Here is a 15,189-nt window from a genome sequence, read left to right as displayed (position 1 = left end):
GGTTGTGGGGGGGGGGGGAAGGGGGTGAAAAAGAGAGAAATTGCCCTCCACCCATTTCGGGCAGATAATTTGAATTATTACCGCTCAGCAGAGGGAAGAGGCAGAAAATTTGGCTCAATGTGACACTGCCTCCAAGTGCTTCGGAGCACTGTAGGGGTGGATTCAGGGCTGCGATGATGTCAGCACGACAGACATGTGACATCATGCTGACACATAGCAACATCCTTCCGCTTCAGTTAAAGGGGAGGGATGCTGCGAGGCCTAGCGAGAGCTCAGTGGTGCCCAGAGCCACCAGGGAAGGGTTCAGCCGGGCCAGTGGCCACCATTGTAGGCCAACTGCAGAGTCGGAGACTGCAAAGTTCTAAGAGTTAATGGAATGGAGAAAACAATCTATGAATGGGTAGATTAGAGAACCAGTTTTAGAAAATGTAGGGGACTGATGCCAGCATGTGTGCTCTGGATCCTTATATTACACAGCAACATTAGAGACAGCTTCTACCCCTCAGCTCAGAGGGCATTTCCTGAAACAAAAGCTACACTGGTGGTTGGTACCATATGGGATCATTACAGCTACAGCTCAACAAAAATATCTCCGTGAGAAGGAAAGACTTTAAGTGAGAACCATCTGTGGCTAAGTAAAGGATGGTCTCAAACTAAAAATGGCATACAATGTTGCCAAGATTAGAGGGGCCAGAGAATTGGGATTTTTTTTTAAAATCAGCAGAGGACAACTAAACAAAAAATGGATGATGAGTGCAAACTAGCAAGAAATATTTTAAAACATAGTAAGAGCTTCTACAAGTATATAAAAAGGAAGAACGTAGCTAAAGTAAACATTGCTCCCTTAGGAGGATGAGACTAGGGAATTAATAATGGGGGGGGGGGGCGGCAAACAGGGAAATGGCAGAGACTCAATAAATATTTTGCATCGGTCTGCACAATAGAAGAGACAAAAAACATCCCAAGAATAGATAATCAAGGAGCTATAGGGAAGGGGGGGGGGGGGGGGGGGGGGAGAAACTTAAAACAACCACTATTTCAAAAGAAAAAGTACTCGGTAAAATAATGGGACTAAAGGTGGACAAGTCCCTGAACCTGATGGCTTGTACCCTAGAGGCTTAAAAGAAGTGGCTGTAGAGATAGTGGATGCATTGGTTGTAATCTACCAAAATCCCCTGGATTCTGGGGAGGTCCCAGCGGATTGGAAAACCACAAATGTAACATCCCTATTTAAAAAAGGAGGGAGACAGAAAGCAGGTTAGCCCAACATCTGTTATTTGGAAAATGCTGGAGTCCATTATTAAAGGAGAATATTTGGGAAAAACAGTCAAGCAGAGTCAGCATGGTTTTATGAAGGGGAAAATCATGTTTGACAAATTTGCTGGCATTCTTGGAGGATGTAACAAGTAGGGTGCATAAGGGGGAAACCAGTGGATGTGGTGTATTTGGATTCCAGAAGGCATTTGATAAAAGGTACTACATAAAAAGGTTACTGCACAAGATAAGAGACCACAGGGTTGGGGGTAATATGAGCATGGAAAGGGGATTGGCTAACAGAAAACAGTCAGGATAAATGGATCATTTTCCAATTGGCAAACGGTAACTAGTGGGGTACCGCAGGGATCAGTGCTGGGTCCTCAACTATTTATAGTCTATATTAATGACTTGGATGAAGGGACCGAGTGTAATGTAGCCAAGTTTGCTGATGATGATACAAAGATGGGTGGGAAAACAAATTGTGAAAACACAAAATCTGCAAAGGGATATAGACAGGCTAAGTGAGTGGGCAAACATTTGGCTGATGGAGTATGATGTGGGAAAATGTGAGGTTATCCATTTTGGCAGGAAAAATAAAAAAGCAAATTATTCAAGTGGAGAGAAATTACAAAATGCTGCAGTACAGAGGAACCTGGGGGTCCTTGTGCATGAAGCATAGTATGCAGGTACAGCAAGTGATCAGGAAGGCAAATGGAATGTTGCCCCTTATTACAGTGGGGGGGGGGGAGGAGAAGAAAGAGAAGAAAGTATAAAAGCAGGGAAGTCCTGCTACAACTGTACAGGGTATTGGTGAGGCCACACCTAGAGTACCGTGTACAGTTTTGGTCTCATTTAAAAAGGAGGGATATACTTGCATTGGAGGCAGTTCAGAGAAGGTTCACAAGGTTGCTTCCTGAGATGAAGGGGGTTGACAAGAAAGGTTGAACAGGTTGTGCCTATACTCAAAAATGAGGTGATCTTATCGAAACAGAAGATGTTGAGGGGGCTCGACAAGGTGGATGCAGAGAGAATGGGGGGAAATCTAGAACTGGGGGCATAGGTTAAGAATAAGAGGTCGCCCATTTAGAACCATGGAGAAATTTCTTCTTTGAGGGTCGTAAATCTGTGGAATTCTCTGCCCCAGAGCAGTGTGGAGGATAGGTCATTGAATAGATTGAAGGATACACAGACTTTTGAATGATAAGGGAGTGAAGGCTTAAGGGAGCAGGCAGGAAAGTGGAGCGGAGCCCAGGATCAGATCAGCCATGATCTTATTAAATGGCAGAGCAGGCTCGAAGGGCCAATGGCCTACTCCTGCTCCTGTTTCTTATCTTATGACACAACTGGACTTCAAAGCACCCATTTAGCCTTCAGTACTCCCAACTGTTGTACACTCCAGGATAGCAATTGGAATTAAATTGGTATGGATTTCTCTCATGGTTATAAAGCATATTGTACATACCATATTAGACACCTAGGAACACAAAACAAGCTTTTCACTCACCGTAGGAACGTACTCTGAAGGAAATTTGTTTGTTGTATAGGAGATTAAGAGACATGTTTTACCAACAGCACCATCACCAACTACCACACATTTAATAGTCTGCATCGTTGTACGTCACTTGGTGTCTCCGTCACACTGTAGCCAATATGTTACAGTATCTGAAAAAAGAATGATCATATTAGAATCGACAGAAGCCAATTTTGGCACAAGTCACAGTTTTTGTTTAAATTTGTTCTTGGGATGTGAGCAACATTGGCGAGCCAGTATTTATTGCCTAGAGGGCTTTGAGAGTCAGTCAATATGGGACTGCAAGTGACAAGGTGCTGACAACAGGTAGGGGTGGGCAGCTCCCTGCCCCAAAGTGTGTTCGGGAACCAATAGTACGACAGTATGAGCATTGCTGCAGCTGTGAGAATTTACCACAAATCAAATGCAGCAGGCAGGCTCCTCCCAGAATGTGAATAATTCATTGCGTATTTTAACATTAGCAATTTGAATTCAAGGTTCAAGCATTAAAATGTGCACTAGTCTGCTCCTCTTGTCTATTCCCTGAAACCATTCCTCTTTGAAGAAGAGGAAAGCTGCTTGCACCTTTGCTGGTGCTGTTTGGAGATAATCCCAGGTGCCTCTAGATTCTCAGGAATTCTGCAATCACCAACCTACATTCTTGTTTCAGACAGTTCACACCACAAGAAGAGACCCGCACCTGCAGAGTCCAACAGGATAGAGATATTTAAAAATGCCCATCAAGTAGAACTAGAAATCAAGATTGGCTTTATATAAACAGAAAGCTCAGTATGGAGGAAAAATCTCACGGCCAGAAACAATAGGTACAAACCACTATTAATTTGAAGGCAACAAGCAGTGCCCACAACTACTTGGATCTTTATACACTTGTTTCACAAAGTGCTGGGTAGGGCTTTAAGTGGCTTCAGACAATAGCTGATGTACAGCAGGTTGCTATCAGTTGCAAGTCAACTCACTTCCTCTCCAAGGGGAAGTGCCCACCATCTTGCACCTGGTCACAATGCGTGCAGGAACCTTGTTCAATCATGTCCAACAGCCACTTCCCCACAGAGCTGCACCATTACAGGCAGTGTGCCAGAAATAGAAACTTCAAGCTGCTTTTCTGTTGCACGGAAACCCATGCTAATGGCACCAACTCAAGCTGGTTACAACCCAAAGATGCTGTTTGCAAAGATGCCAGGCTGGCAAAATCTGGCTTAAAACAATTCTTAGCACACTACATATTACAAGAGCTGGCTAAAGCTACAGAGAACAAAGGTTGCTTGATGTCACTAGATATCTGGCCTAATGTGGCAAAAAAAATTATCCATCTGGAACACTATAGTAAGGCATGCATGTGCAGAGTTCTAGTTCATAATTAAGAGCTTTTAAATCAACGTCAATTTTAGTGACAATGATGTTGGGAAGTGATGCAACCTCCCCATCCACATTAGCTGCTGAGACAGACAGAAGCTTCACATCACTTCCAGCACAGTTCAAGATGTCCGCTTCCTATTTCAAAACGCAGGACAAAGTAGGATTGAACATTAAGTGCTCAACACAATGTCAGGCCGAGGGAAAGTCCAAACGCTTGGAGTGATACCATCGTACAAGAAAACATCCTAACCCTGGCACAAGGCAAGATTTTTTTTTTTTATAAAGTGTACAGCAACTGTTTAGCAAGGAGAATATTTGGGGGCAGGGGTCGATTTCCTCAAATACATGCGGTTAATCAGGTCACCATCTTCGGAATCTTAGCATAAAAGTTGGTTTCTTAGAAACAGTTGCCAGATCCTCAGTACCACAAAAGCACAATCATTGTAGGGCAAGTTCCACATTTCTATTGACCAAGTTTCTCATTTTCTTTACTTAAATGGTGCAATTTGCTTCCTCTATTGTGCTTTTTTTTTTAATTAAAAGAGCCATTTCAACATGATCAATTTTATAAAGATAGATTTCTGTTTGATCAGACATTATTTTACTGAACTGTATCCATTAATTAGACAAGATATTTCCAACTTCCAGTAGCCAATAGCACAAACAAATTACAGTTCAAAATCGCTATAAGATTCCCCCCCGCCCCCCACTTCACATTTGGGTATTTCTTTCCATTTTTCTGAGAAAGCTTTGGAATAAGAGTTCCCATTTATAAGTTGGGTTTTTAAAGCAAAGGGCATTCACATTTTTTTAAGAACAAAGGCAAGAATTTGTGTTAAAGATTGCCCAAATGCTGGCATTAGGCTTTGAACATTCTTTCCTCAAAGACTATAAACAATAAGCAATTCAGGAGACAAAGCTGCAACAACCAGCTTTTGCCAAACTTCTCACAGGAGAACTGCTCAAAATGATGTTTAATCAAGGAAGATGGCCCACTGATACAGGGATGTTTGTACTACAGACAAGTTGTACAGATTGAAGCAAGCATGCCCAATGTTGGTGTACATTCACTGTATAAAGCAGCTGAATAATTCATATCTGGCCTTATCGCTAAGTAGTTCCTTGGTCTGCCTTGGAAGAGAATGCAGAGGCACAACTGCAACACACATTGTCTTTCCAGGAGTGACTTAGCACCAGGCAAACAAAAGCATCTCATGCAAGACCCTAAAACTTGTAACCACCACACAGCTACAGGAATATTTTAGAAAGGGCCGAGGTACTTTCATCTACAGGTTCTACCCACCACCCCCAAAACAACCTTGTACAAGCAGAAAGAGACCAAGTATCAAGTGTCTGGGAGCTATGACAATGCAAGGCAATGAGCTCACCACAAACCCCTCTTCAGCCAATAGTATGCATATCTTTCTTATTGCAAGATGTGAAACTCAAAGCTGCCTCTCCATCCAATCTAAGTTTTCACAAGAACCTGGTTAATAAAATAGCCTCCAAGTCAGAGGTGCATGGATACATTCTCTTCCCTCCCCGCCCAATCATCCTGACTATGTAGGAAGGCTTCCTACATAGTTGCTGGGTCAAAATCCTGGAACTCCCATCTAACAGCACTCATACCTTAAATCACCTGGACTACAGCTGTTCAAAAATGTTCACCGGCACCTTCGCAAGGGAAACTCTGGATGGGCAATAAATGCTGGCTATGCTAGCAACACCCATATCCAGAGAAATTTGAAAAACCGTGGTCTCAAACCAAGCTTAGATTACAACAAAATTGTATCACATCAAGTTACCACGTAGAGGTTACATAACAGGAACAGAAGTAAGCCATATGACCTCTCGAGCCGACTCCACCATTCAAGATCATGGCTAATCTGATCATGGACTTAGTTCCACTCCCCCTCCCCATAACCTCTTATCGTTCAAGAAACTGTATTTTGGTCTTAAATTTATTCAATGTTCCAGCTTCCACAGCTCTCCGAGGCAGCAATTCCAGATTTACAACCCTCAACAAATTTCTCATCTATTTTAAATGGGTGGCCCCTTATTCCAAGGTCATGCCCTCTAGTTTTAGTCTCCTCCATCAGTGGAAACAGCCTCTCTGCATCCATCTCAAGCCCCCTCAATCTTATGTTTCGATAAGACCACCTCTCATTCTTATGAATTCCAATGAGTAGAGGCCCAATCGACTCAACCTTTCCTCATAAGTCAACCCCCCCATCCCCAGAAATCAACCTAGTGAACCTTCTCTGAACTGCCTCCAAAGCAAGTATATCCTTTTGTAAATATGGAAACCAAAACGTAGTATTCCAGGTGTGGCCTCACCAATACCTTGTACAGCTGTAGCAAGACTTCCCTGCTTTTATACGCCATCCCTTTGCAATAAAGGCCAAGGTACCATTGGCCTTCCTGATCACTTGCTGTACCTGCATACTATCTGTTTCATGTACAAGTACCCCCAGGTCCTGCTGTACTGTGGCACTTTGCAATCTTTCTCCATTTAAATAACTTGCTCTTTGATTTTTTTTTTCTGCCAAAGCACATGACCCCACATTTTCCAACATTATTCTCCATGTGCCAAACTTTTGCCCACTTAGCCTGTCTGTCCTTTTGCAGATTTTGTGTCCTCCTCACACATTGCTTTTCCTCCCATCTTTGTATGAGCAAACTTGGCTACGTTACACTCAGTCCCTTCTTCCAAGTCATTAATATAGATTGTAAATAATTGGGATCCCAGCACTGATCCTGCAGCACCCGACTAGTTACCGGTTGCCAAGCAGAGAATGAACCATTTATCCCAACTCTGCTCTCTGTTAGCCAATCCTCTATCCATGCTGATATAATGCCCCCAGCTCCTGTTGATCACAACCCAACCCATTATTTTTGAATTCCAACTGGCTCTTTACATTCTTTGAAAACAATCTCATTCTTTTGAGGGTTTCAATTTAACTGTTGTTTTGTCTTGGCCAACTACAAGCAAGGTACATTTCATTTAAAGTGAACCAACTTAGTTAGTAAAGGAATTGTCTCTGGTAGCACGAAGGGATGTGGGCCAGAAGGTTGCCAGAGGAGGACTCACTAAATCTATCCCAGGAGCAGCAGAGCTAAACAAACAAAGTGGGTTCTTAGCTTGAGCTCACAGCCAGGGGGCTGTCAGAGGGTAGAAAGCCAAACTTCCTGCTCCAGACGACTATCCAGCAATTCATCCTGGAAAGAAACATGAAGCATTGGTGAACACTGGCTTAAGAGCAAGGCTGGTGCTCATCCTACAAACAGCCGAACATTCACCAAAGACCAAGCTTAAACCAGAACATTAGCACCCTGTAGTACTTACAAACTTGTATCTCAGCTAGGAATAAAATATGAGAATATACAGCATTCGGCCCAATGCTGCACATCAGCCACCTCCCACCTTAATTATTCTCACCCTATCAGCACACCTGTCTATTCCCTCATACCCTTATCTAGCTTCCCCTTAAATGCATTTATGCTATTCACTTCAACTAATCTAGCATGTTCCACATTTTAACTACTCTGGACAGAGGTTTTTTCTGAATTTATATTTATGACCTCTAGTTTTGGCTTCCCTCAAGTGGAAAGTCTATCCTATCAAAACCCTTGCATAATTTTAAAGACCTCTACTTTTGAGAAAAGATTTCCAGCCTGTTCAGTGTGTGATAGTTATAACCACAGCTCTGACCTCATCCTGTAAATCTTTGTTGCACCGTCTCCAGTGCCTCAATTCTATTTTTTTTTTGCAATCTGGAGACCAGAACTCTACACAGTTCCCAAGTGTGGTCCAACCAAAGTTCTATACAAGTTTATAACCTCCTACTCTAGAAATGAACCAATGCTTTGTTTGCATTTGTGGCCATGTTAATCTGTGCTGCTACTTTTAATTTGTGAATCTGTACCCTTTTGCTCCTCGACCCCATTGGGACTGATTTTCCAAATAGTAAGGCCTCCTGATTCCTTCTACCAAAAATGCACTACCTCACTTATCTACATTGAAATTAATTTGTCATTTACACACCCATTCTGCAACTTTATTGACTTGCTGTATCTGTCGTAGTCTTCAATATGCCACAAAATTTGGTGATGTCTGCACATTTTGAAATTGTATCTGATTCTAGGAGTTGAAAAATGGTGAAGCGTGGTCCCAGCACCAATCCCTGTGGAATACTACTCCCTACCCTCTGCCAGTCCGAGTAACTACCTCCAACCCCACACTCTTGTAACCAGAGTTGCAATCCATCTGCTACTTGTCCCGACTCCACATGCTCTGCTCCAAGTCACGAGTCTACACTGCTGCATCGTATCGAAGGCCTTTTGAAAACCCAAGTAAAATTACTTCATTACCATTATCTACTTTTAGTTACTTCTTCAAAGAATTCAATACGGTTGATCAGGCATGACTTCCCATTTTGAAATCCATGTGGCTATTCTTGTTTGTATTTTCAGTTATAAGCACGAGAAAAATTAGCTCGGGGGGGGGGGGGGGGGGGGGGGATAGATTTGATTCTTTGTCTGTAATTTCCTGTCAACCAGGGTAGTGATAAGATTGCTGCAATTGGTCACCTTCTCCATACCCAGAGTTAAGAAAAGAGGGTTCCAAGTCACATTACCTTGTGGTCACTGTTGGAATGTGCTTGGACAGTTCAGCGCCAACTTCCTCCAGAGTTCACCAGAGTCACAGCCTCTGGGATGATCTACTAAATGCCAAGAGGGCAGTTTTGAAAGACTGGAGATAGACTTTTTTTTATTAGAAAGACTTGCATTTATATATATAGTGCCTTTCACAACCAGACATCTCAAAGCACTTTACAGCCAATTAAGTACTTTTGGAGGGTAGTCACTGTTGTAATGCGAGAAACGCGGCAACCAGCTCGCACACACCAAGCTCCCACAAACAGCAATATGATAATGGCCAAATAATCTGTTTTTGTTCTGTTGACAGGGGGATAAATATTGGCCAGGACACGGATAACTCCCCTGCTCTTCTTTCAACTAGTGCCTTATGTGCACCAGAGAAGGCAGACAGGATCTCGGTTGAACACCTGTGTCGAAAGATGCACCTCCGACAGTGCAGAACTCCACCGGAGTATCAGCCTAGATTTATGTGCTCAAGTTCCTTATTAGGCAAGGGTATCAAGGGATATGGAGCAACAACAGATAAATGGAGTTGATGTTCTAAATGATCTAATTGAATGAATGAGAGAACAGGATTGCGGGGCTGAATGGCCTACTCTTGTTCAGAGTAGCACAATACCCATTTAGCAAGTAAAATGTTGCTCAGGTCTCAAAGCAGGATTTTTCAGTGAAATTTTCCCAAAGGTTAAAAGTATAAATCTGCTACACTGACCACTACTGCTACACTTCTGAAACACTGCAGGAGAACGCAATCAAAGCACAAGGAAGTGAACATTTGCAAATTATACTCATCAGTAACCAGCCACAACATTAGGCCTCTATATATTCATTGGAATTTTACAAAACGCATCAAGCCCAAGATCTAAATTGGGCTGGCATATAGCTGCATGATCAGTACAGTGCAGTTACAGTTACATTAGCTAGTGCCATAAAGAGACATGTACCACCCCGAAAAATATAGTTTCACTCTTCACCTTCAGGGGCAGAATGGCAGTGGAACACAGGACTGCCACTGGATTCTGGCTGCAGGCAGGCTCTGTTCTACGATGGCAGGCCACTTACTTGTGGCTGTATAGTTGCTGCAAGTTTTCCTACATGTAAACTTACTTTAAGCCACACCCAATTTCCATGAGGATGTGAGAAAGTGTTCTCGAAACAGAAAATGTGCACAGCCCATGACAAATTGAATATTAATTGCATGCACAAAAATGTTTCAAGTGATGTGTGCCTAGACAGCAAGTCTTGTGTGTGATATATAAAAGTGACAACCAATTTAACGGTTTTACTTCAATCCAGTGACAGGAGACAAATCAAACGTACAAACTTTATTATATCTACTTGGTTAAAACAAACCTGTCAAAACTAAGTTTAATCACTGGGCCTCATTTGCATTCTGCTGGCATCCAACTAGTTCCTAATTCTACTTAGAGCAGATTATATGCACTTCCCTGCAGCTTAATAGAGCAGACAAAAAAGTGTGCACTATCTGTGCTTTCAGTACATGAACGAGAGCTCAAAATACCAGCTTTCAGTACAAATATAATCTGCAGCCATTTTGCTGAATTTGACAGATGTATGGTTCTCACTACTAGCACCATCATTTGCAACTTGGCCCAAAAATAAAAGCATGTTTGTCAGAGGTGCCCTGAATTCTGACTACTAAAAAGTAGCACAAATCCCAGTGCTAATAGATATCTATAAAATGCAATTAGCAGCACGTCAGCACCTGAGTCACAGACTACTCCCTTTCCTGCATCCATTGACAAAACCTGCCACACAAATACTGATCACACCAAAACTTCCTAGTTTTCAAACAAATCACAGTAGGAATTGTTCTGAAGTGCTATGGGTATAACATTTTTTTTTTTTAATATTTCCTGCTTCTCTTTTACAACCTTGTGTAGACTATATTGTAATCCGCTTCCACAGCAATTCTGGAATCTAGCTCATGACTGCTCTTACTGTAGAAAGCACCCACTAGAAGCGGCCTTTATATAGTCACTTCTCCTCCTCTCCCCCCCATCCCCCCCCCCCCCCCCCACTTTTGCTGGTTTGTACAAGGCAACAACTTGCATTTATATAGCGCCTTTAACACAGTAAACCACCAAGGTGCTTCACAGGAGCGTTAACAAAATTTGACACCGAGCCACTAAGGAGATATTAAGACAGGTGACCAAAAGCTTGGTCGAAGTTATTTATTGGGCGAGAGGTTTATGGAGGGAATTCCAGAGCCTGGGGCCCAGGCAGCTGAAGGCACAACCAGTGGTGAAGCAATAAAATAAAATCAGGGATGTACACAAGGCCAGAATTGGAGGAACGCATTGATTGGAGTTGTAGAGCTGGAGGTTGGAGATAAGTGAGGGGTGAGGCCATGGAGAGATTTGAAAACAAGGATGAGAATTTTAAAATCAAGGCATTACCAGACTGGGAGCCAATGTTGATCAGCAAGCATGGAGATATGGATGAAGACGACTTGATGCACGTTAGGATACAGGCAAAATACTTTCATCATTCAGTCTACCTGCAACCCACTACGGATATAGCACTGCCAGAATTGGGCAAAACCAATCTGGTTTTATTTTCATGCATTTAATTGTGGATGTACTACTCAGCCCCAAGTTCCCAGTTGTACTCTTGCAAGATTATAGCAGACACATTACTCAATTAGATGCCCAAATGGAGAGCATTTTGTATAGCCAGCCATTTAGGAAGGTAAAAGCCACCTTGCATTCACTGTGCGAGTGGCCTTCGTGAATAATGAACAAAATGTGTTACACCTCAAAAGAACGCCATGGTATACTGCGTGCAGTTCAAAGTCACCACCCCTCCATTTGACCTTATAAAATCTACACTAAACCATAGCTCTACCACAAGCCTAGCTGCTACTTGCATTTATACGCCACCTTGCAGAACCTCACGCTATCCCAAAGCGCCTCACAGCCAATGAAGTACTCTTGTAAGCACTGTTACAATGTTGGGAAATATATACATTGCACCTCAGCACATGAACAGAGCAAACCATTACTCTTCTATAGTTTCCTTTAAAAACATTACATTGGCACCATCAGTTTGATACAGGACCGAGCTGGTTAATTGTACTTCTATAATCAGATGTGCATGGGTCTCTGGGCTCCAGGCTGTTTGCTGATAATGTTGCTGTGAAACACCTTGGGACATTTTACTACATTAAAAAGGCAAGTTGTTCTGACTGTGATTCAGAGATGAATTGTTGACTTACTAACATGTTGCTTCTGTAAAATAGGATTGTTTTACAAAATGTTGCTCGTTGCAGTCCTTTACTACAAGGAAGTATCCACACTTTAACGGAATCCCTCAAAGATTTGAAAACCACTGTCCTATACCAGTCAGTGTTAGAAAGCTTCTTAGTGGCAGATTCATATTACTGAATAGATTTCACTGCTGTAGAATCAGCTCGCTTATACATTATGGGCCAGATGTGATGACAGAACAGTAGAGTGGCACTTGTGCACTTAAAAGCCTGGTTCACAAATAGCATTATCCAAGCCAGTAAGTGAAAGCCTTGCTGGCCTGTGCAGGCAGTCACAATAATTTAACTCAGTGGTGACCAGAAAGGATAGCTGCTTATTGCTTCTGATAGCTAGGTTTATATTGCCAACATTACCACCTCCAAAAAGCACTAGTAAAAAATGTGCCCGGGGGGGGGGGGGGGGGGGGCAGAGGGCAGAGACACATTATGGAGCCCGATCAGTAGATCAATGCAAGATATCCAACATCACAGCTGTAGACTACATTTAAGAATTCTTGATCTCTTTAGAAATTGACAATGGAATCAAGTAATGTTAATTCCATGAAAAACCTGCACATCAGTGCAATAGTGACCCCTGTACTTTTAATGCTGGTGTAATCCAGGAGTCAACACCATGTTTACAAATACATGGAAGATGTAAAGCATCAAACTTCTGTTCAGAAAACAGTATTTAAAAATTCCCCTCAGGGCACTTATTAACTTTGGGAGCTCATCATAAAACTATTCAAGTAGTGTCCAGCTCACAGGAAATAGGGGAATAGTTCTGCCAGCACAAAATGTTTTAGATGCTGGATCTACTCGACATGTCAGATTTGATTTGTGTAACTACAGCACTATTGGACAATATAAATCTGCTTGCCAACAGACTACTAGATGTCACCAAATAGCCTATATTGCAATATAGGCAATAGTAACATTGATTGTCCTGAAACAAGTCACACTCAAGCCCCATATTTTGTTCTGTTCTACACAAGAGACTCAGAGCCAACACCATTAAATACAAAAGCAAATTAACAGAAAATTCACTCAAACCAAGAAGCTTCAATATTGATTAATTCATCTAATCCATCAACTGAGCCAACTGTATTTGTAACAACTAGCACTTCCAAGTGTTGAAGCTCCAAAAATATTCCCTCAAAGCAACCAAAGTTGAGATGGTCAAGTATCTTTAATGCTGCACTAGTGAAACATGAATGTTCTTGCATTTACATATTTCAGACATGGGTTGACATACACAAGCCAGTCATGCATTTTACAGCACCAAATTTTGCAATTAAAAATGACAAATTGAACACAGGTCATATTGATTCTTAAAAAAAGTCAATTCATTATTTTAATTAGTCCATGCCAGTGAGTATAACTGCTTTATTCGGCCAGAGCTCAACATTAAGCCTACTCCTGGGGCAATTACTTGGAAATTACACTGACAGAGTAACAGTTAAGCCAATTAAAAGTAGGGTTCAAGTCAGCCAAATTGAGGTCACCTACCACTTCATATTCTCATCTGTCACTATATTTAAAAAAAGAAAGAGTTCCCAGATAGCCAGCACAAGGAACTTGAACTTCCATTTTTGTTCACAGCAACAAAGGTTTAACTGGCATATGTGCAGAAGTATAGCATGTACGGTACATCATAATGAATGTCATACCCTCAAGACATATTACTCGAATTTTGCATTGGCCGATAACTAGTGTAGTTGAAATGTGTTCCAGTATTGCCATATCACTACATAAATTTGTGATCCAAAACTCAGCAGCCCACATCCTAACTTGCACCAAGTCCTGTTCACCCATCACCCGTGCTCATTGGCTCAGTTAAGCCCCTCCCTGACCATCTCTAATCTCCTTCAGCCTCCCGGCCCCCCCAAAAGATATCTGCACTCTAATTCTGCCCTCTTGAGCATCCCTGATTATAACTGCTCAACCATTGGTGGCCATGCCTTCTGTTGTCTAAGCCCCAAGCTCTGAAATTCCCTGCCTAAACCTCTCCACCTCTTTCCTCCTTCAAGACACTCCTTAAAACCTACCTCTTGACCAAGCCCACCCCAATTTTTCCCTTATGTGGCTCTCTACTTCTGTGGAGCACCTGGGGACGTTTTACTACATGAAAAGGCACTATATAAATACAAGTTGTTGTTATGGCTTGAACCTTTCCAGTCAATGCTTTGCTCAGCTACAGCAACAATGTGCATGGCCAGGATCCAAAACACTATAGGATGAGTGAGTTAACAAATTAGTGGGTTTTTTGGTAAACACTGCTGGCATTTTAAGACATTTACTACCCACAGGTTACAGGAGACAGCAGGCAACCATACTGCTTGTGGCAATGAATTCCAGCTTCTTGACAAGGGGTAACCATTGGATAGCTGCCCTTCCCATTGGTTAGAATCACAGCCAAATCTGCACACCAAAAAAAAATGTATGTTACTTCCCGATTTAAACTAGGTAAGTGACAAGGATCAAGATGCTTTGCCAATTATAGCAGTTGTCTGTACAGAGGCAAAATGGGATCTTGCACCAAAGTGGTCTTGCTATAACTAAACCAGTTCAGGTCAGTAGCATGCCACAAGATGGCTACCTTACTCTACTCTACACAGAAATCTTAAACGACAGGGATCAGCAGCGATGTTTACACAAATACTGCGTTCCAACATGTAGAAATTTGTGGAAAGTTATTTTGTTTTGACCTTAGAGAGCAATATGTTCCGTGCAACAAACTCAAACAGTAATAATGGAAGTTTGACTTCATTAGAATTTAAATTTTTTTTTTTTTTAAAAAGTCTTCCACCACATCTATCAAGTACTACTTCCTCAAGTGTTTAACTGCTTAGTCAATGAACTATTCCAGAGGATGCACAATCTTAACTGGAGGGGGTAGTATGAGTCATCAAACTGGCTTCAATTCATCATGAGGGGTGGGGTGGGGGAAATAGAGGCAACATTCCCACCCCTAACCACTGCCTGATAAAGTGCACTTCCAGTAACTGTGCTTGTATAGACTAATGATATCACCTGGGAAGGTTAGGGAGGACCAGGGATCAAACTTTAAAAGTTATGCAGAAACAGAACTATTTTGGATAGTTCCTCCTCTTTC

The 15,189-nt window shown here is 42.1% G+C and overlaps 1 protein-coding gene across 2 annotated transcripts in view; it reads right to left on the bottom strand.

The window, feature by feature from the left end:
• The window catches only part of cdc42 (cell division cycle 42), a 32,844-nt gene that overhangs the window by 13,270 nt on the left and 4,385 nt on the right, over positions 1–15,189 (bottom strand). For both annotated transcript variants that reach the window (XM_070860176.1, XM_070860177.1), the window contains exon 2: positions 2,762–2,919. In XM_070860176.1, coding sequence (XP_070716277.1) covers positions 2,762–2,866 — 105 coding nt within the window. In that variant the 5' untranslated portion in view covers positions 2,867–2,919. The remainder of the gene's footprint in view (positions 1–2,761; positions 2,920–15,189) is intronic.

The sequence above is a fragment of the Pristiophorus japonicus genome, chromosome 18, assembly GCF_044704955.1.
Source record: "Pristiophorus japonicus isolate sPriJap1 chromosome 18, sPriJap1.hap1, whole genome shotgun sequence".
Classification (NCBI taxonomy): domain Eukaryota; kingdom Metazoa; phylum Chordata; class Chondrichthyes; family Pristiophoridae; genus Pristiophorus; species Pristiophorus japonicus.
This window is presented reverse-complemented; position numbering and strand designations above follow the sequence as displayed.